Source organism: Saimiri boliviensis, chromosome 11 (genome assembly GCF_048565385.1).
Source record: "Saimiri boliviensis isolate mSaiBol1 chromosome 11, mSaiBol1.pri, whole genome shotgun sequence".
NCBI classification, from domain to species: domain Eukaryota; kingdom Metazoa; phylum Chordata; class Mammalia; order Primates; family Cebidae; genus Saimiri; species Saimiri boliviensis.
In genome coordinates, this window is record NC_133459.1 from 21,257,604 (window position 1) to 21,282,354 (window position 24,751).

General features: G+C 49.9%; 1 protein-coding gene across 1 annotated transcript; it reads right to left on the reverse strand.

Moving 5' to 3' along the window:
* Positions 1-1,339: 1,339 nt before the first annotated feature.
* LACTBL1 (lactamase beta like 1) lies at positions 1,340-23,294 on the reverse strand. Its single transcript, XM_003935006.4, has 7 exons — positions 23,283-23,294; positions 14,295-14,430; positions 10,422-10,531; positions 7,201-7,358; positions 5,331-5,569; positions 3,635-3,740; positions 1,340-2,321 (listed from the first exon to the last, which is right to left on the reverse strand). Exons 1-7 carry the CDS (start codon positions 23,292-23,294, stop codon positions 1,340-1,342), a joined length of 1,743 nt encoding a protein of 580 aa, XP_003935055.3.
* Between the last annotated feature and the right edge of the window lie 1,457 nt (positions 23,295-24,751).

Here is a 24,751-nt window from a genome sequence, read left to right on the forward strand (position 1 = left end):
GCACACCCAGATTTTATACTAGATTTAACAGGCATGAAAATCATCAAAATTTTAAAATTCTGCTCTTCAAAAGACACCATTAAGAACATGAAAAGTCAAGTCAGACACTGGGGGAAAATACTTGTAACGCATATATCAAACAAAGGACTAGTATCCAGACTATATAAAGAGCTTTTACAGCTCAATAAATACATTAAAACCACAGTGAGATAGGACTTCACAACTATGAACACGGCTAAAATGTAGAAGTCTGACAATGCCAACAACTGAACTGTCACATATTGCTGTTAGGAATATAAAATGGTACACAGATTTTGGAAAACTGCACACCAGTCACACCTAGATAGCTACTCAAAAGAAATGAAAGCATGTATTGACACACAGACTTATATAGAAATGCTTTTTCATAATTAGCCCTAATCTGGAGACAACCCAAATGTCCACCAACAGAGAAATGAATAAACAAATTGTGGCATATATAAACAATGGAATAAAAACAATAAACTATTCATACACACACAGACATGGACGAACCTCTAAACCATCGTACTGACAAAGGAGGACAGACACAAAAGACTACACCATATGGTTCCATTTGTATGAAATTCTAGAACAGGCAAAGCTAATCTATAGTGACAGGAAGCAGATCAGCAGATGCCTGGGGCTAGGTGAGAAAGAGAGAACTGACCGCAAAGGAGTAGGGGGAAATCTTCGTGGTGATAAAATTGTCTATATCTCTATTGTGGTGGTGGGCATAAATATGTGTCAAAATCACCCAACTGTACTCCGGTGGTGTGATCATTTTATGTAAATTATAACTCAATAAGGTTGATTTTTATTTTTATCTTTTTGACAGGGTCTTGCTGTGTCACTCAGCCTGGAGTACAGTGGCACGAACATGGGTCACTGCAGCTTCCAAATCCTAGACTCAAGCAATCCTCCTGCCTCAGCCTCCTGAATAACTGGGACTACCAGCCACCATGCCCAGCTAATTTTTATTTTATTTCTGTACAGATGGGGTCTCACCATGTTGCCCAAGCTTAGGTTGATTTTTTTTTTTTTTTTTTTTTTGAGACAGAGTCTCACTCTGTTGCCCAGGCTGGAGTGCAGTGGCACAATCTCGGCTCACTGCAACCTCTGCCTCCCAAATTCAAGTGATTCTCCTGTCTCTGCCTCCTGAGTAGATGGGATTAGAGGCGCCCACCACCAAGCCTGGCTAATTTGTGGGGATGCCTATTAGAAAACCCAGGTAGTTGGCATCCCCACAACCTCCCCTTCCAAACCTCACTCGGGAAAGCTGGGAGACCAGAGACAGGGGGGTTCCAGGCTGAGCCCAGGGTCACTGGGTCTTGAACACCGGCTTGTGCTGCAGTCGCAGCACTCGGTACGTGTTGAGGCCGGGCACGTCGAAGCCAGGGGACAGCCCGTGGTGATCCAAAGGGTAGAAGTTGACCAGCTGCCCATGCTGGGCCTCGAGTGAGAGCCACGCGTCGCCGAGCGGCAGAGCGCAGGGGAACTCGCGGGCCACGTGCAGCTGGAAGACGCGGCCGCGCAGGTGGCGCAGCGCCAGGGTGCGGAATGCTGGGGGCACCAGCGCCTCCACGCGCGGCCCGAACTGGCGCAGGTGCAGCTCGCCAGCCGGCCCGGCGCGCACCTCGTAGAAAGTCAGGTTGGCGAAGGTGAAGTAGCCGGCGAAGGGGCGCGCGCTGGGCGGCGGGGCCGGGTCGGGCTCGGCCTCCCGGAGGGCGCGCTCCAGGGCGGGCAGGAGCTCGTCGTAGACCCGCGCCACCAGGTCGGGCCCGGGCGGCCGCGGCCCGGCCAGCAGCAGCACCAGGCCCAGGCGCAGCGGGGGCACCAGCGAGAAGGTGGCGGCGTAGCCGTCCAGGTCGCCGTCCTTGCGCACCACGCGGTAGCCCCGCTGCGCGTGGAACTCCCACGGCGTGCCCGTCTCGTTGGCGAAGTAGGCGCCGGGGCAGGCCAGCAGCGGCGCCAGCAGCGTCTTGGCCGCGTCGGGCCGTAGGAGCTGCCGGGGCCCGCCCCCCAGGAGCGCCATGGCCAGCTTGGCCAGGTCGGCGGCGGTGGAGTACATCTGGCCCGACGGCCGGTACCAGCCCAGGTCGTAGAGCGGCGCCGGCCGCCCGCTGCCGTAGAAGCCCGCGGCCAGGCGCGCACGCACGACGGGCGTGAGGTCGAAGCCCGTGTCCGCCATCCCCAGCGGCTGCAGCACGTTCTCCGAGACCCAGCGCTGGTAGTCGCCCTGGACGGTGTGGGCTGCCAGGACGTGGGCCAGGAGCGAAAATGCCAGCGTGCTGTAATGGCACCTGGAAGGAGAGCGGTGGCAACTGGGATGGGGCCCCTCCTCACCTGCCCACCCTGTCTGAAATGCCACCAGTTTCATGGGACTGGGTGGGGCTGGGAAGGAACCTGCTCCCCTGCATCCTGGGTGGTCAGACCTGGAAGAGACTTCAGGGCATTGACGCTCTCTCTTCTACATCTGGGAAGACCAAGGCCCAGAGAGGGACAGGGAATTGCCCAGTGTCATATAGCAGGTTGGAAGAGAGCTGGGCTCAGCGGTGCACCTGGCAAAGTTAGCAGACACATCTTATTGGCCCTTCACACTTTAGTAAGATTTACTTTATCGAATGAAAAATTAAAGGCTTACATTGCTCTGGGGAAACAAAAATGATAGTGACCACGTATGAGGCAAGGTCTCACCCCTCCCTTCTTCCAGGCTGGGGCAGACACCAGTAACCAGCAAGAGGCCTCTTTTCTTTCCAGGAGCAAATACCATTTCAGAATCTCTAAAATAGTGCCTCAGGAAGGTGCAAGGATAGGTGAAAATTCACAAATTCTACTAAGCATTCCTGAACTCTAAGCCAACTTCCTTATTTTTGCAGATGAGGAAGATTCGTTAGATGAGTTTCACAGAAATAACGTGCATCACCCAAGGTCACATTGCAATAAATTATTCACAGAGCTGAAAGGAGGACTCCAGCCTTAAGATGTCCAGGCATCTCCCCTCTCTGCATCACCTGGATCATTTCTTCCTTAAGGGACGTGGGGCCTGAGGTTCAGCATTTGGAGAAGCAGAGGGACAAACTTGGAAATGGGTCACCGCCCAGAGGCGGGCCCCTGAAGCCAGAGAGTGCCAGCTGTCCTTTGTCCGGTCCCACAGTCCCACTGCTCCCAGAGTGGGGCTTCTCTGTTCAATGGCCACCCAGTTATCCATTCCCCATCTGGTCAGCAACCCATTTATTTCCAGCCTGGCAAAATCTGTATTCACCTTGCTTATTTGCTCATGGTGTCTCCCTCCCAAGAGTGCAAACTCCATGAGGAGGGCCCAGTTGGATTTCTTTGCTGCTATACCTCTGTGTTTAGCACATTCTGGACAAAGTAGGTTCTCAATAAATGTTAAGTTGGTGAATGGAAAAAACATGCCATTCAAACAGAACTGGATTCTGGGCCCAGCTCTCCCCTGCCTTGCTGGCCTCCCCTCTCTAGGCCTTGGCCTTTCCAGCTGGGGAGCAAGTCTCTCTGATCACCTAGGATGAAATGATGTCAGCTTTTTCCCAGGCAGGTGTGTCTCCCCAGGAGGCTCCTAATGAGAGGCTGGGCATCAGGGTACGCTCCTCACCTGGTTCCCGGGTCCACCACCAGCACATCATCCTTAAGCAGGTTCAGGGCCTCCTGGGTGCTGCCCTTCCACAGCAGTGAAGTGGAGCGGAGCCTTCTGGGCAGCCCTAAGGAGGAGCAGTGATCAGACTTACCGGGCTCAGCTGAGGGTGAGATGATGGGCCCCTGGGTGCACTCCCTCCCCACCTTCCATGAGTTGAGAGATAATAAAATTGTTTTTTAAAAAAGAAGGGCCCAGCGCTGTGGCTCACACCTGTAATCTCAGCACTTTGGGAGGCCAGGGTGGGGGGATCATGAGGTCAGGAGATCAAGACCATCCTACCCAACATGGTGAAACCCTGTCTCCACTAAAAATACAAATATTAGCTGGGTATAGTGGTGTGTTACTGTAATCCCAACTACTCAGGAGGTAGACAGACATAAGAGAATTGATTGAACCAGGACCCAGGAGGCAGAGGTTGCAGTGAGCTGAGATCACACCACTGCACTCCAGCCTGTGCTACAAAGTAAGAGTAGCTGGGATTATAGGCACAAGCCACCACACTGGGCTAATTTTTGTATTTTTAGTAGAGACGGGATTTCACCATGTTGTCCAGGCTGGTCTCAAACTCCTGAACTCAGGTGATCCACCCGCCTCGGCCTCCCAAAGTGCTGGGATTACAGGTGTGAGCCACCCCGCCTGGCCCTTAATATTCTTTTTTTTTTTTTTTGAGACGGAATTTCGCTCTTGTTACCCAGGCTGGAGTGCAATGGCGTGATTTCGGCTCACCGCAACCTCTGCCTCCTGGGTTCAGGCAATTCTTCTGCCTCAGCCTCCTGAGTAGCTGGGATTACAGGCACGCGCCACAATGCCCAGCTAATTTTTTTTGTATTTTTATTAGAGACGGGGTTTCACCATGTTGACCAGGATGGTCTCGATCTCTTGACCTCGTGATCCACTCGCCTCGGCCTCCCAAAGTGCTGGGATTACAGGCTTGAGCCACCGCGCCCAGCCCAGAATATTCTTAAGAGTATTTTCTATGAGCTGTCAATTCTGTTCCTCTCCTTTACCCATTTTTCTGTTGGGCTGTTGGTCTTTGTAATAATTTGCAGGTGACTTTTATATATTAAGGGAAATTAGTCTTTGTAGCATTGTTTACAAATATAGCCTTTTGTGTGTGTGTGAGAGAGGAGATCTTACTATGTCATCAATCATAGCACAGTGTAGCCTTTAACTCCTGGGCTCATGTGATCTTCCCACCGCAGCCTCCCAAGTAGCTAAGACTGCAGGTGTACACCACCTCACCTGGCTATTTTTAATTTTTTTTTAGAGATGGGGTCTCACTATGTTGCCCAGACTGGTTTAGAACTCCTAGGCTCAGGTGATCCTCCCACTTTGGCATCCCAAAGCACTGGGATGGCAGGCATGAGCCACTGAGCCTGGCCACATATTGACTCACTGACTTGCCTTATCAACTTGATTTGGACCTGCCAACTCATCTTGATGTTTCTACTTGGTCTGTTTCCAGGCTTCCCTTCAGCTTTTACCTCGAGAGATGTTTCTTTCCCTGGCCCACCACCCACATCCAGTGAGAGGGAGATAGGGCCAATTCAGGAAGCAGAGGGGAGAGTGAGCCATTTCAACCAGATGAGAATCTGTTCCTCAGCTTCCCCTTCTGAAATGGTTTGGGTCAGCCTGAGTCAGTTCTGAGACTCACCTGAGAGCTGGCTGGCCATCCTTCGAAGGGTGACAGGTGAAGGTCTTGGGGCAGGGCCCACCTCCTGCAGCCCGTCCCTGAGGCCCTGCCGTTCAGGAGCTGATGCCAGGCCCAGCGGGTTGTTAATGGTGAAGGTGCTGGCGTACCGCTCCAGAGGGTCATCTAGAGAGGCCACGACGCCCTCCTCCCACAGACGGTACAGCATGAGCACGGGGAAGATCTTGGAGATGCTGGAGATCCTAGATAATGTTGGGAACACAAGGGGTCAAAGGACATCCTGTTGACCCCACAATCCACATCCACCCTGTGCCCCCAGCCTGCAACCGTTTCGTATTCTAGAGAAGCACTGCATCCTGCTTAAGTCAACATCTCCAGCGGAAATGAAGCAGCCTCTGTGGAACTGCCTTTGGGATGCTTGAGAACACACCCAGAGCAAAGGGGCTGAGGTGGGATGAATATCCTGTGCCAGGCTCTTTACCAGGCATTTCCCATTCAGGAACAGACCTGGATTTGGATGATGCCTCTGCCTCTCACTGGCCCTGTGGCCTTGGGCAAGTTTCTAGACCCATCTGAGATTCCATCTCATTGCCTGCTTCACCGGTGGTATTAATAAAAGGATGGGATGAGGTTGTGTGTGCAAAGTGCCTGGTTACCTACCTGGGAGGTGCTAAGTGCTCAATATGTGAGAGCAGATAGAACTGTTGGCCCCATGCCCGGCACAGAGCAGGTGCCGTTTCAGTGCCGTTCCCTCTGGATTCCTGTAAAGCCCACAGTGTCCCCAGGAACAAATGTGTTCACTCTACATCATGAGCTTTGAGGAGCCTGCAGGCAGCACACAGGAGGGGAGACTCCCAGTTTGCAACTAAACATCCCCAGCTGTTTCCACCTGGGCCACTGTTGCCACTTGATAGGAACCTGGGACAAGGACCCAGGAACTGATTATGGTTCCTTTGTGGCACATGCTCAGGGTTGAGGGGATGGGCACAAGGCAGCCTTTTTTATTGTGGGAGGTTTAGAGCCAAGTTTCTTTCCGGAAGGGATGCCTTCCTGACCTTTTACCCCTGTGATGTAACATCGGGCACCCACTGGTCCTCTCTGGACTTCAGTCTCCTCTTCTATAAAATTGTCAAGACTTAGACGGAGCGCAGTGGCTCACGCCTGTAATCCCAGCACTTTGGGAGGCCAAGGTCGGGGAGATCACCTGAGGTCAGGAGTTCAAGACCAGCCTGGCCAACATGGAGAAACCCCGTCTCTACTAAAAATACAAAATTAGCCAGGTGTGGTGGTGCTAGCTACTCAGGATCCCAGCTACTCAGGAGGCTGAGGCAGGAGAATCACTTGAACCCAGGAGGTGGAGGTTGCGGTGAGCCAAGATCACACCATTGCACTCCAGCCTGGGTAACAAAAGTGAAACTTCATCTCAAAAAAAAATTATCAAGACTTGGTGGGGTGCCGTGGCTCACACCTGTAATCTCAGCACTTTGGGAGGCCAAGGTGGGCGGATCACCTGAGGTCAGGAGCTCGAGACCAGCCTGACCAACATGAAGAAACCCCGTCTCTACTGAAAATACAAAATTAGCTGGATGTGGTGGCACATGCCTGTAACCCCAACTACTCAGGAGGCTAAGGCAGGAGAATCGCTTGAACCCAGGAGACGGAGGTTGTGGTGAGCCAAGATCGCGCCATTGCACTCCAGCCTGGGCAACAAGAGCAAAACTCCATCTCAAAAAAACAATCTTCACGACTTTGTAACAGGTCCTGGCAGATTAGACCCCAGCCATGATTCTCTTCAGTATCCTTACCTCCTAGGTCCCCCTTGCCCTCCCATCCCTTTACCCCTCCACAGGACCCTAGAGATCACCCAGCTGACCTGTACATGGTGTACTCATTGGGGGTCCCAGAAGTCGGGTCTGAGCCATTCTTCTTCCCAAAGTTCCCTGTCCAGAGCACAGTGTCATTGTGGATGACAACTGCAGACATGGCAGCCACGCCTGGGGCAGACATTGCCTGGTGCAGGATCCCGTCCACCTTGAGGGAGAAGAACGGGCTCAGTGACAGGCCCCCTACCCTCACCCTCAGTAGTCATCCTGCACAGCCACACCCTGCACACAACACCCCAGTGAGCCTCCAAACCATGCGCCATGGGCTGGGGCCCCCACTGTTGGGCTTCTTCATAAGATGTTTGCTCAAAGAAACAGTTTCTTAGCAAAAGAAAAAAGGAGAGGGGGTTAAAACTTTTGCTTTAAGGCCTGGTGGGGTGGCTCATGCCTGTAATCCCAGTACTTTGGGAGGCCAAGGTGGACAGATCACCTGAGGTCAGGAGTTCAAGACTACCCCTGGCCAACATAGTGAAACCCTGTCTCTACTAAAAATACAAAAAGTAAGTCGGGCGTGGTGGTGGGCACTTGTAATCCCAGCTATTTGGGAGACTCAGGCAGGAGAATCGCTTGAACCCAGGAGGCAGAGGTTGCAGTAAGCCAAGAGGGCGCCATTGCACTCCAGCCTGGGCGACAAGAGCAAAATTCCATTAAAAAAAGAAAAAAAAAAAAAAAAGCCGGGCGCAGTGGCTCAAGCCTGTAATCCCAGCACTTTGGGAGGCCGAGGTGGGTGGATCACGAGGTCAAGAGATTGAGACCATCCTGGTCAACATGGTGAAACCCCGTCTCTACTAAAAATACAAAAAATTAGCTGGGCATGGTGGCACATGCCTGTAATCCCAGCTGCTCAGGAGGCTGAGGCAGGAGAATTGCCTGAACCCAGGAGGCAGAGGTTGTGGTGAGCCGAGATCGCCATTGCACTCCAGCCTGGGTAACAAGAGCGAAACTCTGTCTCAAAAAAAAAACTACTGCTGTCAAACCCATGTCTGCTTTATAGTCAAACCCATGTCAGATGACCTAGAAAACTTCCAATAGGCCTAGCCTGAACCCTTGATGTTGGAAAATTCACTATTAATGCAGGGCGGTCGGCCCTCTTTGAACATTTATTTGTTTGGTTTTTTTTTTTTTTTTTTTTTTTTACAGGAGGTCTCATTCTGTCTCCCAGGCTGGAGTGCAGTGGCTCACGCACAGCTCACTGCGGCCTCCACCTCCCAGGCTCAGGTGACCCTCCCACCTCAGACTTGTGGAGTAGCTAGGAGTACAGACACATGCCACCACACCCAGTTTAATTGTTTAACATTTTTGTAGAGACGGTGTGTCACTGTACACAAGGCTGGTCTCCATCTCCTGATCTCAGGCAGTTCTCCCACCTCGGCCTCCCAATGTGCTGATTACAGGTGTAAGCCACCTCACCTAGCCTGAACAGTTAGTGAAAAATACTTCATTATTATCAATGATGAAGCACAATGATGGTGATAACAGCTGACATTTATTGGACATTTGGAATGTGCCAGGCTGTTATAGCAACAGTAAAAATAATAATAATAATAATAATTAAAAAATAGAATGTGCCAGGCATGGCCTAAAGTGATTTTCATACCTTGTCTTCTTTAATCCTTGTAAGTCAGTGCTAATTTCTGTCCATTTTGCAGATGAGAAATGAGGGCCTGTGAGATATGGGATGACTTGCCCATGTGGCTACTGATGGAATCAAGGTTAGAACCCTGCCTGCGCCAAGTCTAGCCCCCGTTCTTTTTTGCTGTTGTTTTGTTTTTTGGTTTTTTGGTTTTTGTTTTTGAGACCAGAGTCTTGCTCTGTCACCCAGGCTGGAGTGAAGCGTTGCGATCTCGGCTCACTGCAACCTCTGCCTCCCAGGTTCAAGCAATTCTCCTGCCTCAGCCTCCCAAGTAGCAGGGATTACAGATGGGCGCCACCATGCCCGGCTAATTTTTGTATTTTTAGTAGAGATGGGGTTTCACCATGTTGGCCAGGCTGGTCTTGAACTCCTGACCTCAGGTGATCCACGCGTCTCTGCCTCCCAAAGTGCTGGGATTACAGACATGAGCCACCACGCCTGGCCCGTACATCTTAATTAACTGCCAGACCACCTTGCCAAGTGATTTTACATATCCTTGACTGAGCTCTGTCCACCTCCACTTTCCATCCCTGCACTAACTTTGCCTCTCTGAGCCTCTGTCCCCTCTGTAGATAGGGATCCATGAGGAATGCGTGTAAGAGGCTTCGTGGCAATGGCACCTACCAGGTGCTAACAGAAGGCGGCATGGTTATTATTGTTGTTCTTTTGAGTATCTGCTGTAACTCCTGAAAGCCACATAGCACCTTCTGTTCTCTCCCCTTCACAAAAGCCTTTCAGGTGTTTGCAAACAGCGATTATTGGCTCTGCATTGGCCCATGCCTTCTCTCTTCTGGGGACTCAACACCGCTTTCCCTTTAACTGTTCCTCAGATGTCAGTTTCGAGTCTCCCCCACCATGCTATGGCTCATATATTTCTGATCATGTTTCACTCGTCTCCATGTCTCCCAAGGTGACCCAAGTGGCTGGGGTCTGACTGGCACCTCCCTCTAGGGTTTGGCCATCCTGCAATGGTAAACGTTGTGTTGGGGGCATGGAGTGTTTAATCATATCGAAGTGGCCTCTGCAATATGGGCTCGGTCATCCTCTCCCAGCTCACCCTCCCCACTTCCCACCTATGGCCTCTCAGTTCTCTGCATGTGTCATGTACTTTCTGTAGCCTCCAGGCCCTTGCAGGTACTGTTCCGCCTGTCTGGAGCACAGCCCTCCACCCCAGCCTCCCTCACCAGACACAGGTCATCTGGGCATCTGCTACTTGTTCACACTGCAGCTTAGACACCACTTCCTCCAGAAGCCCTCCCTGATCCTAAGGCCCATTCCTTTGTGCTCCCAAAGTCCCCTAAACTTTTCTTACCCTACTCTTGCCCCAGAGTTATAAATGTTTATGTCCTCACTGTTCTCACTTCCAGATCAGTAATTTCTTGAGAGCAGGTCAGTGTCTTCTTCCTGCCATATTCCTAGTGCCTAGCACAGAGTAGATGCTCAAGAAATACATCTTGGACGGATGAATGAATGAATGAATAAATGAGTGAATGCCACTGCCAGCACAGAGGGACTGCCCTCCCCTTCATCACCCAGGCCTAGCCCACATGCCCAGTTCCCTGATGGGTCATCACTGACCTTTTCCAGGGCCTCCTTCAACACAGGGAGTGGGTGGACCAGGGGCACGGGCTCAGGATGCCGGGGACACATCCTCACAGGGGCAGAGGTCTCCTCTGGCCCCAGGGAACCTGGAGTGAACATCACATGATGAGGAGGGGACAGAGATCAGGACAGGAATCTAGGAGATAGGGGGAAAGTGGTGACAAAGGCCGGAGCAGTGCCTCAAGGACAGCCCTCCCCAGCTGAACTGAAAGATATCAGGGTGCAGAGACCAGCCATAGGCCCTGAGGGGCTATGGAGCAGAGCGTGCCCTTGGGGAGAAGGCCCAGCCCCGCTGGTGACATCCATCAGGCCACAGCTCCTGGTTGGTGGTCACTGCACTCCCCACTCCCTTGCTTAACCAGCTTCCCATCTCCCTGTGGTCCGTGAACTTAGACCATTCTGGCTGCATGAGGCAGGCTCAGCCACATCTGTCTGTACATCTTACCTGCCCTCACCCTGATTATGTGTTTGGGTGGACTTCCAGCCCCACCTATGACTCAGGCCTAAACCACAGCAACAACTCATTGTCTCACCAGAGCTGAGCATCGGGGCTGTGGGGCTGAACCTGCTCTGCCTTTGTCGGGGTGTGTGGCTTCCTCAGCACCTCAGGGGAGATGGTGAGGAGCTGGCAGGCCAGGATTCAGGCTGTGATATCATCACAGCAGCACCCAGGCCTTTTCCTCTAAGGCTGGAGTGGGGTGTGAAGGGGGATGAGCACCCCGCAGGACTATTAATACATCCTCCTCATCTTCCACTTTGCCCTGAGACTCCACCCAAAACTGAGACAAGGTTCCTGTGGGAGGTTGCATATGACCATAAATTCTTTTGTGTTGTTATTGTTGTTGTTATGGAGTCTCACCCTTTCACCCAGGCTGGAGTGCAGTGGCGCAATCTCAGCTCACTGCAACCACTGCCCCCCTGGATCAAGGGATCCTCCTGCCTCAGCCTCCCAAATAGCTGGGACTACAGGCGTCCTCCACCACACCTGGCTCATTTATGTAATTTTAGTAAAGCTGGGGTTTCACTATATTGGCCAGGCTGGTCTTGAACTCCTGACCTCGGATGATCCACCCACCTCAGCCTCACGAAGTGCTGAGATTACAGGCATGAGCTACCACGCTCAGCCATATGACCATACATTCTGTCAGCTCCTTCCGCCTTCGAAGCTGGCTGGCTTTGTGACTTGCTTTGGCCAAAAGAATGAGGCCGAACAAATTGCGACCTTCCTAGGCTAGACCTTTAGGTGCTTACTCCCTGAGAACGCCACCTTGTGGACAGGTCTGCGATAGCGGCCTTCAGAGCGAGAGTCTACAGAGCCCCCCACACCACAAGCTGACTTGCCCTCTGCACCGGAGAGAGCCAGGCTAGACCAGCAGCAGAGCTGCCAGCCAGCCCACAGAATCATGGCAAATAATCACTTGCTTTGTTTGAAGCCAGTAGGCTTTGGGGTGGTTTGTCACTTAGCAATAGATAACTGACACGGTCCCAAACAGGAAAATTACAAACCTCAGGGAGCATGCCTCAACAACGTCATTACGTGGGCTTCACAGGATAGGGTGGTCCCAGCTAGAGCCTAGGCTTTGCTCAGCCTGCGACCCAGGTAGGGGCTGCTGTCGACAGTGGTGCTCCTCCCACTTTAACGCACACACATGAAAAATTACCAAGGAATCTTTTTTTTCTAAGATGGGATTTCGCCATGATGGCCAGGCTGGTCTTGAACTCCTGATCTCAGGTGATCCACCCACCTCAACCTCCCAAAGTGCTAGGATTACAGGTGTGAGCCACCGCGCCCGGCTACCAAGGAATCTTAAACGGCAGGGTTGGCCGGGCGCAGAGGCTCACACCTGTAATCCCAGCACTTTTGGGAGGCCGAGGAGGGCAGATCATTTGAGCCCAGGAGTTTGACACTAGCCTGGACAACATGACGAAATCCTGTCTACAAAAATCACAAAAATTAGCTGGACATGGTGCCGTATGCCTGGTCCCAGATACTCGGGAGTCTGAGGTGGGAGAATGGTTTGAGCCTGGGAGGTAAAGTTTGCAGTGACCCGAGATTGCAACACTGCACTCAGCCTGGACAACACAGTCAGACTCTGTCTCAAAAAAAAAAAAAAAAAAGGCCGGGCGCGGTGGCTCAAGCCTGTAATCCCAGCACTTTGGGAGGCCGAGGCGGGTGGATCACGAGGTCGAGAGATCGAGACCATCCTGGTCAACGTGGTGAAACCCCGTCTCTACTAAAAATACAAAAAATTAGCTGGGCATGGTGGCGCGTGCCTGTAGTCCCAGCTACTCAGGAGGCTGAGGCAGGAGAATTGCCTGAACCTAGGAGGCGGAGGTTGCGGTGAGCCGAGATCGTGCCATTGCACTCCAGCCTGGGTAACAAGAGCAACACTCTGTCTCAAAAAAAAAAAAAAAAAAAAAAAAAATGGCCGGGTGAGGCGGCTCATGTCTGTAATCCCAGCACTTTGGCAGGCCAAAGTGGGTGGATCACTTGAAGTCAAGAGTTCAAGATCAGCCTGGCCAACATTGTGAAACCCCACCTCTACTAAATTCCAGGTGTGGCGTCAGGTGCCTGTAATTCCAGCTACTCAGGAGGCTGAGGCAGGAGAATCACTTGAACCTGGGAGGCAGAGTTTGCAGTGAGATGGCACCATTGCACTCCAGCCTGGGTGACAGAGCGAGACTCCAGATTCGATTCAGTGGATACGGGGTGGGGCCTGAGAGTCTGCTTGTCTAACCACCCCTCAGGTGATACCCATGGGAGGGTGAGCACCTAGATCAGCGTGGTCTGCAGACCACAAACTGTTTGTTTCCCATTTGTGACAAATTAAGTACAAGTTTGAGATTAAGCATTTAGAACTTTTCTTGCTGCTTGATGAAGTAATTCTGCATCCATTGAATCTAATAATTGAAAACTTGGGCTTCTGTTTTTGCGTGTCTTTTTATATTTCCCTAATAATTAATTCTTATGTATTTGTAATACTGGTCCGCTGTGAATTGGTAGGTTAGTAGATTGAGAAGCATGGCCCTAGAAGACAGACCAGGCTGCCTACCCAGGATCTATTTGCTTGAAAGGCTAAGAAGCCCTTCATAAAGAAACTTACCCTAGAAAGAAAGGGCTGTGGGTGGGAGAGGAAGGAGCTGGCAAGAAAATAAAAGCAGTCATTTCTGCAAAAATCTCTGTGAGATTGGGAGCCCAGGGCACCTCACTGAGATTTGGAGCATCTGTAACATAGGATGACACAGGAATGGAGACAGGCGTTCTTTCCCCGACTTCTGCAGAGACGTGGGACCCTGGACCACCCAGGATGCCAACGGGTTGGCGGTCCCAGGGATTGCTATACCAACAGTGGGCCCGGTAAGCATCACCAGCAGTGCTGGCTCCTTTATTGGGCCTTGATCCACCAGGAAGAAGAGGCTCCCAGGCATGGCAGCTGCTGCTTCTGAACACCTGTGAGTTGTTCCTATCGAGGTCTTAGATACAGCCTCAGGAGGGTCTTGAAAGGGGACTGCAGCCTGGAGATTCCACCATGGTGGCTGAAGGCAGAGGAAGGGAAACACTGTTTGCTCTTGTGTGTGTGTGTGTGTGTGTGTGTGTGTGTGTGTGTGTGTGTGTGTACCTGAATTTTACCCCCAAACCCCAGTGGCATCAGGATCCTCATTTTATACATGAGGGCATCGAGGCACAGAGAGGCCACAGTTAGTGAGAGTTGGACCAGAATGGAGGATGGAGCTTCTGAGTCTAAATCTTATGGTGCCCCCTACACCTTAGGATCAGGGGTGGCAGCTCAAAGCCCAGGAGGACCCCCGGGGCTATGGGGAAAAACTCAAGGCTGTCTCTGCACTCACCAGTCTTCAGCTTGGGGAGGTGATACTGCCACAGGAAGCAGCCAGTCATGACCACGGAGAGCAGGCAGAAGAAGCTGCAGATGGCCGGGAGGAGCCACTTCTTCTTCACTCTCAGCAAGCTGAGATGCCAGCCAGCCTAGGGGAGCAAGAACATAGGGTACAGTCCCCTTGGGGGTCAGCCAGAGGGAAGAGAAGGACCCTAACCCTGCCCCCTCCTAGCCTCAGGTTAGCCAGATGTCATGAGAGCCCACAGCTTTGGATAAATTTCATACCTGTGAAACCAACGCCCTTCCCAGTGCAACTTTTTCAATAGTTCTTCCTTGCAAGAGCACCCACACCTCTGCTTGCTGTACCTCACTCCCCTATGGACTTAGTGGAATATCTTAAGACCAGCTGAAATGCCACCTCCTCCAGGAAGCTTTCCTCGACTCTCTTCTAATAGTCTGTTCTCACGCTGCTAATAAAGGCATACCTAAGACTGGGTAATTTACAAAGGAAAGAGGCTTAATTGAGTCACAGTTCCACATGGCTGGGGAGGCCTCAGGAAACTCACAATTATGGTGGAAGGGGAGCAAACATGTCCTTCTTCACATGGTGGCAGGAAGGAGAATGAGCAAAATGGGGAAAATCCCCTTATAAAGGGGATCTCCTGAGAACTCACTCACTATCACAAGAACAGCATGACGGTAATCACCCCCATGATTACATTACCTCCTCTCATGTCCCTCCCATGACACATGGGGATTATGGGAACTATAATTCAAGATGAGATTTAGGTGGGGACCCAGCCAAACCATATCATCTCCTCACCCGTGTCTCCTCCCAAGGCACTTGGAACAAGCCAGGGTGCAAATCCAACTCTCTGTAGTGCCATAATCGTTCTACAATATTAGCTGATCTACCTATTAGAGTGGGAGCTCTCCAAGGGCAAGGCCCCTTCTTCACTTTTCTCCTCTGTGGCCACTGGTCTCTCCTGGCTGCCCAATGCGTGCTTATGGAGTGAGTGTGTGGGCGCTGAGGGTGCAAAACGAAGCTTCCCTCCGTCCCTCCCCACACCCACTTGCCAGAACATCTGCCTTTTCCTTTCCTTCAATTTAGTGTTCTTGAACCTGCGAAAGAGCACCCAGCAGGCATGTATAAAGCTCTCAACACGTGGCTGGTACCCCACGGTGCTGGCCAGCTCTGGAAGGCTGGTCACGTTGCCACAGCTCCCATGTTGCTCTGCCAAAGTGAGTAGAAAAACCTAACCTTTACAATGAAAAAGGACCTGTGTGGATACCTCTAGAAGGATGGTGCTGCAGAGAAATGGGGTCCTTTCCCAAAGATGGGTGTGGGAGATGGGTCAGGGCAGGCAACGCAGAGTGTGCCTGCAATGATGTGAGCAGGTCCTAAAGCCTGCCATAGAGGGAAGCAGAGGGCAGGGAAGGAGGAGGCTGAGAGACTGGAGAGGGAGGACGTGTGGGTTTTCCGCCTTTGCTCGGCACTTCTCCTTCCTGCCACCATGTGAAGGACATGTTTGCTTCCCCTTCTGCCATAATTGTAAGTTTCCTGAGGCTTCCCCAGCCATGTTGAACTGTGAGTCAATTAAACCTCTTTCCTTTAAAAATTTCCCAACCTTGGGTATTTCCTTGCCCCCAAGAAGAACTGTGTGTTCCCTCATAGTCAACCCAGACCCTGGAAATGCAGCGCCACTTCCGGCTGGTATCCCAAAGCCTTTTAAGCCCATGCAAAGCCTTTTAAGAGGAATGTCAGTATGAGGCAGGCACTGCTAGTGCCCTTTTGTTACAGATGAGGTTCAGAGAAGTTAAGTGACTTGCCCCAGGTCACACAGCTAGTTGCAGAGCTGGGATTTGAACCCAAAGCCCAGTTTTCAACCTACTCAGCCAAAGTTCTGGAAGAGCCTTAAATATCATTTGTGGAACCTTCTTATTTCTAGGTGGGAAAACTGAAGTTACAGGAAGAAAAGGACCTGTCTAAAGAAGAACAGGCATCATATATTGGATGCTAGCTTTATGCCTTGCCCTGCCCTTGTCCCTTAACTTGTATTATCTTATTACAACTCACAACCTTCCCATGAAGTTGGCTTGCCCATTTTAGAGATAATAAAATGTGCTCAGAGAAGTTATGCGTCTTGCTGAAGATCGCAGAGCAAGGTGGTAGTGAACCCATTCTGCCTGACTCTCATCTGACATGTGACCTCTTTTGAACTATCATCATGTTCCCTGTGGCCTAAACTGTACTGGGATCCGGACTCTTCCCTGCTCTCCCTGATCCTTTTCTGTCTATCTTAGCAGGCCTACAGAATGAGAGCGCTGGCAAGGAATTCAAGATGATTCCTTCAGGGCCAGGCACTGTGGCTCACCCCTGTAATCCCAGCACTTTGGGAGGCAGAGGCAGGTGGATCACAAGGTCAAGAGATCAAGATCATCATGGCCAACATGATGAAACCCCGTCTCTACTAAAAATACAAAAATTAGATGGGCTTGGTGGCATGCGCCTGTAGTCCCAGCTACTCAGGAGGCTGAGGCAGGAGAATAGCTTGAATCTGGGAGGCGGAGGTTGCAGTGAGCCAAGATTGCGCCACTGCATTCCAGCCTGGCACCTGGCAACAGAGCGAGACTCTGCCCAAAAAAAAAAAAAAAAAAAAAAAAATTCCTTCAGGACCCTTATCCTGGGGATAGAGGGCCATTTCCACCTGGAAGTCCTCAAGCATCTAGAACTCGACATCCAGAAAAGACAACTCACTTCTTTCGCCCCCTCCTCCCTCACTTGTATTTCCAACATCAGTTCATGTCACCTGCTTCCACTTAGTCACTCATGCTTCAGGGTCTGCCTGGGCCCTTCTCTGTCCTTCAAGCCCTACCTCCAGCCAGTCATCAAGCCCTGCTGGCCTGTGACAATTAGGAAATATTTCAAGCATACTGAAAAATATACACTGGACCCAGAGGCTCACTCCTATTATCCTAGCACTTTGGGAGGCCAAGATGGGAGGATCACTTGAGCCCAGGAGTTTGAGACCAGTCTGAGTGACATAGTGAGACCTTTTTGTACAAAAAATTAAAAATTGGCTGGGTGAAGTGGCTCACACCTGTAATCCCAGCACTTTGGGAGGCCAAGGCAAGTGGATCACTTGAGTCCAGGAGTTCAAGATCAGCCTGGGCAACATGGCAAAACCTGCCTCTACAAAAAATACAAAAATTAGCCAGGCATAGTGGCGTGTACCTGTAATCCCAGCTACTCAAGAGGCTGAGGCAGGAGAATCACATGAGCTTGGGAGGCAGAGGTTGCAGTGAGCCAAGGTCACACGACTGCAGTCCAGCCTAGGTGACAGAGTGAGACTCTGCCTCAAAATAAATAAATATAAAAATAAAAATTAGCTGGGTGTCATGGTGCATGCCTGTGGTCCCAGCTACTTGAGAGTCTAGGTGGGAGGATTGCTTGATCCTGGGAGGTCAAGGCTGCAGTGAGCCATGATTGCACCATTACATGCCAGTATGGACAACAGAGCAAGACCCTGTCTCTCTCTCCATGTATATATATATATACACACACACACACACATAAGCACACACATTTTATATGTGTGTATATATATATATATATATATGAGAGAGAGAGAGAGAGAGAGAGAGACATAATGTAATGAATCCTTAGCACTCAACTTTGTTGAATCTTAACATTATATCATATTTTTCTCATATATTTACATTTTTCAAATATGTTATGTCATTGGTTATTTACTCTGTTCAGTTTCCCCATCCCGCAGGGATTGTTGTTTGTTTTGTTTACTGAGGTATTCCCAGTACCCAAAACAGTTCCTGGAACATAGCAGACCCTAATAAATATTTGTGGATTTTTTTTCTTTGAGATGGAGTTTCACTCTTGTTGACCAAGCTAGAGTGCAATGGGGGATCTCAGCTCACTGCAACCTCCACCTCCCAGGTTCAAGCAATTCTGCTACCTCAGCTTCCCGAGTAGCTGGGGTTACAGGCATCTGCCAACACACCCAGCTAATTTTGTATTTTTAGCAGAGACAGGGTTTCTCCATGTTGGTCTGGCTGGTCTCAAACTCCCGACCTCACAAGATCTGGCCAGCTCGGCCTCCCAAAGTGCTGGGATTACAGGCATGAGCCACCACACCCGGCCAATAAATATTGATGACATGAATGACTGGACAGAAATAAAACATTCTAGGTCGAGGTGAAGCCCTCTGTGTACCTTTTGTGGATCTCACTTCCTTCCTGCTCCCCACAAACGTGACACCCATGCTGATTTATGCACATGTTTATTCTTTTACTATGTGTTTATGTTTCCATAAACAGCATGCAGTATTGTTTTGCACAGTTTTGAACGAACATAAATGATTTCATACGGTATAATCCTCCTGCAATGCAACTTGCTTTTTATTCAATTAGCTGACTACAGTTCTGGGTTATTCATTTTACCTTCTGCAGAGTGTGTTGTTGTATAGATATACTGTGTGGTGCAATAGTTAGAGCCTGCAGCCAGGCTACCTTAAAAGCATGACCATTTTGCCATACAGTTGGAAACTCTGTGCTAGAAGTGACATTTCTGGGTGGCAAGGTGCAGCCTTCTTCAACTTAGCCACATGCTATTCTGTTCCTCTCTAAAGTTGTCGTTCCAATTTATCCTCCTACCACTCTTTTTTTTTTTTTTTTTTTGAGACAGAGTCTCACTCTTTCACTGGGCTCCAGAGTGGAGGGCAGTGGCGCGATCTCGGCTCTCTGCGACCTCCGCCTCCTGGCTGCAAGCAATTCTCCTGCCTCAGCCTCCCAAGTAGCTGGGATTACAGGTGCGCACCACCACGCCCAGCTAATTTTTGTATTTTAGTAGAGATGGGGTTTCACTATGTTGGCCGGGATGATCTCAATCTCTTGACCTCGTGATCTGCCCACCTCAGCCTCTCAAGTGCTGTGATTACAGGCGTGAGCCACCACGCCTGGCCTGTGCTCACACCACCTTTGATTCTTACTGCTATTAACATTTTTAATCTGCATCATCTTGATGACTAATAACATTGAATATCTTTTACGTGTTTATTGTATGTATCTGGGTTTGATTTTCTGCAGTTGGACTGTTCTCCTTGACCTGGTTCTTTTCTATTTTCTTTTCTTTACTTATTAGAGTTCTTGTTTGTGGCTTGATTTTCACACCGCATTGATAACTTTTGTGGACAGCTGGAATAGCGTAGTGGTGAATCCATGGCCAGATTGCCATGGATTTGCAATCTTAGCTCAGCCACTTACCACTGTGTGACCTTAAGAAAGTCACTTAACCTCTCTTTGCTTCTGTTTCCTCACCTGTAAAATGGGGATGATAATAGTGCCTAACTCATCAATTTGTAAGGATTAGATGAGTTAACATATAAAAATAACATTGTCTGACACATTGTAAGCCCTATTAGCTATTACAGTATTTTGGGATTGTTTTACGCTTTTTTTTTTTTTTTTTTTTGTCTTTTTGTTTTTTTTCCTTTTTGTGGAGAACGGGGTCTCGCTATATTGCCCAGGCAGGTCTCGAACTCCTGGGCTCAAGCTATCCTCCCGCCTCTGCCTCCCTAAGAGCTGGGATTACAGGCGTGAGCCACGGTGCCCAGCGGGATTGTTTTGAGACAGTCTCACTCTGTCACCCAGGCTGGAGTGCAGTGATTTGATCAGTTTTTGTATTTTTTGTAGAGACAGGGGCTCACTATGTTGCTCAGGCTGGTCTCAAACTCATGAGCTCAAGCAAACCTCCCACCTTGACTTCCCAACGTGCTGGGATTACCAGCATGAATCACCGTACCTGGTCTGCTATTACAGTGTTTTTGAATAGGAGGGACTTTGGTTTTGGTTCTGGTTGTTGCCAAATTTATCACTATCGTCTTTTTGGTTTGCATTGCGTGTATGGTGTGTGTGTGTGTGTGTGTGTGTGTGTGTGTGTGTGTGTGTGCTTAAGAAATCTTTTTCTTCACAGAGGTCACAGATAAAAGTTTTTGTACTTTCACACACAAAATAATTTTTGGTTATAGAACAAGATGGGGATCCCATTTTATTTTTCCATATGGATAATCAATAGTCCGGCACTATTCATTAAATACACCAACCTGTCCCCCACCGACTCATATGCCAACTCTGAAATGTATCAACTGTCTGTACATACTGACATCTGCCTTCTGGGCTCTGTTCCAGGAGACTCTCGCTGAGTTTATGTTCCATCCCTCCCCGTCCAAGTCTGCACTCTCTTTCATAACAAAGATCACTCACATATTGAGCACCGTGTGCCAGGCGCGTTTTACAGGAGACAATCTGGCAAGAGAGACTTCCTACGATCCGACTCCGATGAACTCCACCAGCCCTTTCCCTGCACTTGTGTCTTTGTGCCCCACCTCCCACATCATTGCTCCTCTCTGTACCTTTCCATCTGCCATCCCCTGGGGCTGTGGTTTCCTTTTATCCTTTTCCATCAAACTGTGTTCTTCCCTTAACACCCATGGGCATCTGTGAAACCTTCTCATTCTCCTTTAGGCAGAGCGACTCGTGGTTACTGGCTACTACTGGCTTCTTTGTCTGGGTCCCTACGAGGTGAGGATTCTTTCCAACACCAGTAGAGAATTTCCTCCTGGCTCTTACGCCTTCGACACCCGGGACCCCACCTGGCACCAGCAGGTTCTCAGGAAATTCCTTTGAACTTTACATGATCGTGCAAGGTGAAAGACTTGAGTTCAAATCTTAGCTCCACCCCCTGAGTCAGCTGTAACTCTGGACAAGTCTCTTCCCCTCTCTGGGCCTCTACTTCTCCAGTCGTTGAACAAGAAGGTCGGGCTACTTGTAAAGAGCTTACTTTGACATCTGGAAATCTTGCGTGATTTCACAAGTGTCTTCCAGCTGTAGAATCTGGGGGTTCCCACTGAAATCATCTTTGGTCATAATGTTCAAAGACTGGAAACAACCCAAATGCTCCTCAATTGGTGAGTAAATAAGCAAACTATAGTCCAGCTATACAGTGGAATACTACTCAGCAATGTAAAGGAACAAACTACTGATACATGCAATAATGTGGATGAACCTCAAAGGCATGATGCTAAGTGAAACAAGCCAGACCAAAAGGCTACAGACTGTAGAATATCACTTACAGAACATTCTGGAAACGGCAAAATGATAGAAACAGAAAACAACTCCGCGGTTGCCTGGGGATAGGGATTGGGGTAGACTACTAAAGAGCAGAAGGGACTTTGGGGGAGCTGATGGAACTGTGCTGTGTTTATTGTGGTGGTGGTGGTTATGGAATTGTATATATTTGTTCAAACTCATAGAACTCTGGGAGGCCAAGGCAGGAGGATCACTTGAGGCCAAGAGTTCAAGGCCAGGCTGGGCAATGTAGCGAGACCCTGTCTTGTACAAATAAATAGAAAAGATTAGCCAGGCATGGTGGCATGCACCTGTAGACCCAGCTACTTGGGAGGCTGCGGTATGAGGATTGCTTGAGCCCAAGAGTTAAAGGCCATAGTGAGCTGTGATCATGCCACTGCACTCCAGCCTGGGTAACAGAGTAAGACCCTGTCTCAAAAAAAAAAAAAAAAATTCATAGAACTGCACAGATTTTATTTCATGTAAATGACACTTCAAATTTTATAAAATAAAGCCATTAAAGATCCCAAAAGCATTGGGATTCTCCACCTGTTGGAGGAGTAACCCCAGATACAAGACTATGCCTCGGCCACAAAGGAGTGAATGGAAGGCTCTCAGACACTGTCACAGGATCACATGGAAGATTCTCCCCTCCTAGCGTGAACATAGAGCTGCAGGCACAGTGAGGACCCCTCGACGGGAAGGCAACCCGCTATCCCTTAACTGGCACCTAAGATGTGACCACCACATCCTTAGTTTATTTTAGGTGAAAAATAAAATTCAGAGACATTAATTGACTTGCTGGATCCATGGGCAGTGAACAGCAGAGCTGAGAGTCAAGCTCTGTAAGACTGACCACCCCACTCCTCCTCAAAATGCAGCTGGGGTCTCTGTACCCCAGATCTGTAGCCCTCCTCTGGGGCCCAGCCTCATCTCAAATCTGTCTCCAATCTCAGGATTTATTCCAACAGACCCAAAGGTGGGTCAGTATTTAATCTCTAAGCTGCTCGCCAGCTGCTCACATTTTGACTTGCAGTAGGCGCTGGAAATCTCTCTCCTTTCCCTTCCCAGCTGGAAATTGCTGGCAGCAGGGGAGGACCCAGGAAGAACCAGGACCTCCCAAACCCCACCTATAAAATGGCTACACTACCCCTAACCCCTGCTCCTTCTCAGGTGGTCTGTGCCGCAATCACCCTCACCTCCTTCCTCATGCTCACGGACCACTGTGGAACTGCTCTTCTTTGTCCAGTCATTCATGCAGAAAACAATCCCCACGGGCTTGCTGTGTACTGGGCCACATCTGCCTTCAAGGAGCCAGCAGGAAGGTGGCATGGTCAGACCCAAGGGCCTGGGGACGGGGAAGCACGACTTGACTCTGGCTCTGCCTTTACTAGTTCTGGGCAAATGACTTCACCCTTTTGGGTCTCGGTTTTCTCATCTGCATAATGCAGATAACAACTGTTCCTACATCTTACAGAGCTTAGTTGAAAATAATAAGATAGTGCATGTAAAGCCCATAGAAAGCTGTTCACCAATTGGTAGCTAGAGGTGTAATAAGGGGCTTCAGGGCTCACAGATACAGATGAACTCAGCCTAGGGGAGGTAGGAGGAGAGAGTCTTTGAACAGGTAGTTGGGAATGAGCTGGGATCACTCCAGGCGGAGGCCTCTGGGGGTATAAAAAAGGAAAAAGAGTTTCTGGTTCGTTTTGAGAATTCAGTGAGTTTATGTAAAATATTTGCAACTCTTCCTAGTCTGCAGATGCAAGCTCTAGAAATGTGATGATGATGATGATAATGATGAAGGCAATATGGGGGGATTTAGCCCGATATTTGAAGGCTTCTTGGGGCTGTGCCTCACCTGGGTCTTCATTCTCTCCAAGGCATGGAAGATTCTGGCTCTTCGAGGATTCAGGTCTACACCGCAGGAGATCCCGTAAGCAAGAAACTGAGTCCGAGGAGTAAAGGCAAAAAGAGGTCCTGGGGGGGCTGGAAAAAGAAGAGAAGGGCAGAGATAAGCTAGAAAACAAGGCGGGTAGCCAAGGAAGCCGGGGGGAGCAAAGCAACCCTCCCCTTCACGTGGCTCCCCTCCCAGGTGAGAGAAACCCCTGCCAGGTGACCCAGCATCCCAGTTTGTCCAGGACTGTCCTGATTTTAGCACTGAAAGTCCTGCATGCCCAGAAACCCCTGAGTCCCAGGCAAATGGGACCATTGGTCACCCTGTGTGCCCCTGCATTGAATTCCAGCTTCTCTTCCCGCTCCAGCCTGCTCAGAACAATCCAGTCAGGCCCTCAGGCTCTTGGTCACAGCTTACCCTCTTCAGAAAGTTCCAGCAAGAACAGGGCAGTTCAGGCCCCAGCTTGGCTAACCAGTGCCTCTGAGAGTCCCCTGTGTTCTAAAGGACAGGAATGGCTTCCTGGGCTCTGAGGCACAGGCTTTATTTACCAAGCTCTCCAGGGGCTGGCAGATGTGGCGCCTAATTTTCCCAGCACTAATCCCTCAGAGTGGCCTCTGCCATGGGGATTAGCTTCTGGGGGCCCTGAGCAGCGGGGAAGAGGGGGAGATCTGTCAGAAAGCACTGGCTAATACCATGTGACCCGAGTGCGCCACACACAGCACAGTTCCATCACCTCCCCCAAAGTCCCGTCTGCTCTTTAGTAGTCTATCCCATCCCTACTCCCAGGCAACCATTGAGTTGTTTTCTGTTCCTATCATTTTGCCTTTTCCAGAACGTTCTGTAAGTGATATTCTATAGTCTGTAGACTTTTAGTCTGGCTTATTTCACTTAGCATCATGCCTTTGAGGTTCATCCACATTATTGCATGTATCAGCAGCTTGTTCCTTTACATTGCTGAGTAGTATTCCTACTGTATAGCTGGACTATAGTTCGTTTATTTACTCACCAGTTGAGGAGCATTTGGGTTGTTTCCAGTCTCTGGATATTATAACCAAAGATGATTTCAGTGGGAACCCCCAGATTCTACAGCTGAAAGACACTTTTGGTGGAGAAAGGAATACTCTCCCCAAAAGGAGTCTCTGCCAAATCCAACGTGGAAAAGAGATGACAGGAGGCTACCAGGGTCATTTCCAGCTGGAAAGGGAAAGAAGAGAGGTTTCCAGGCTTGGTCCAACCCCATACAAGCTCCTCAGGCACCTCTGAGGAACCCAGAGCTCCAAGGAACCCAGTTCGAAGAACACTGGGGTCAGCCTAAGTGAAATATATAGATAATCTAGATTCAAATGCCAGTGTGCTCCTGCGTGTGTGAGCCTGTGTGACCAGGGATCATGACCTCTTTGCTTCATCTCTATAAAATGAGGACGATAATACTA

What these genes read in the sequence shown, in the direction of transcription:
- LACTBL1 (XM_003935006.4), bottom strand. An exon ending in GATGGCCAGCCAGCTCTCAG is followed by an intron (nt 3,741 to 5,330) that starts GTGAGTCTCAGA and finishes GCTCCTCCTTAG; the next exon opens with GGCTGCCCAGAAGGCTCCGC. An exon ending in GTGGTGGACCCGGGAACCAG is followed by an intron (nt 2,322 to 3,634) that starts GTGAGGAGCGTA and finishes CTCTCCTTCCAG; the next exon opens with GTGCCATTACAGCACGCTGG.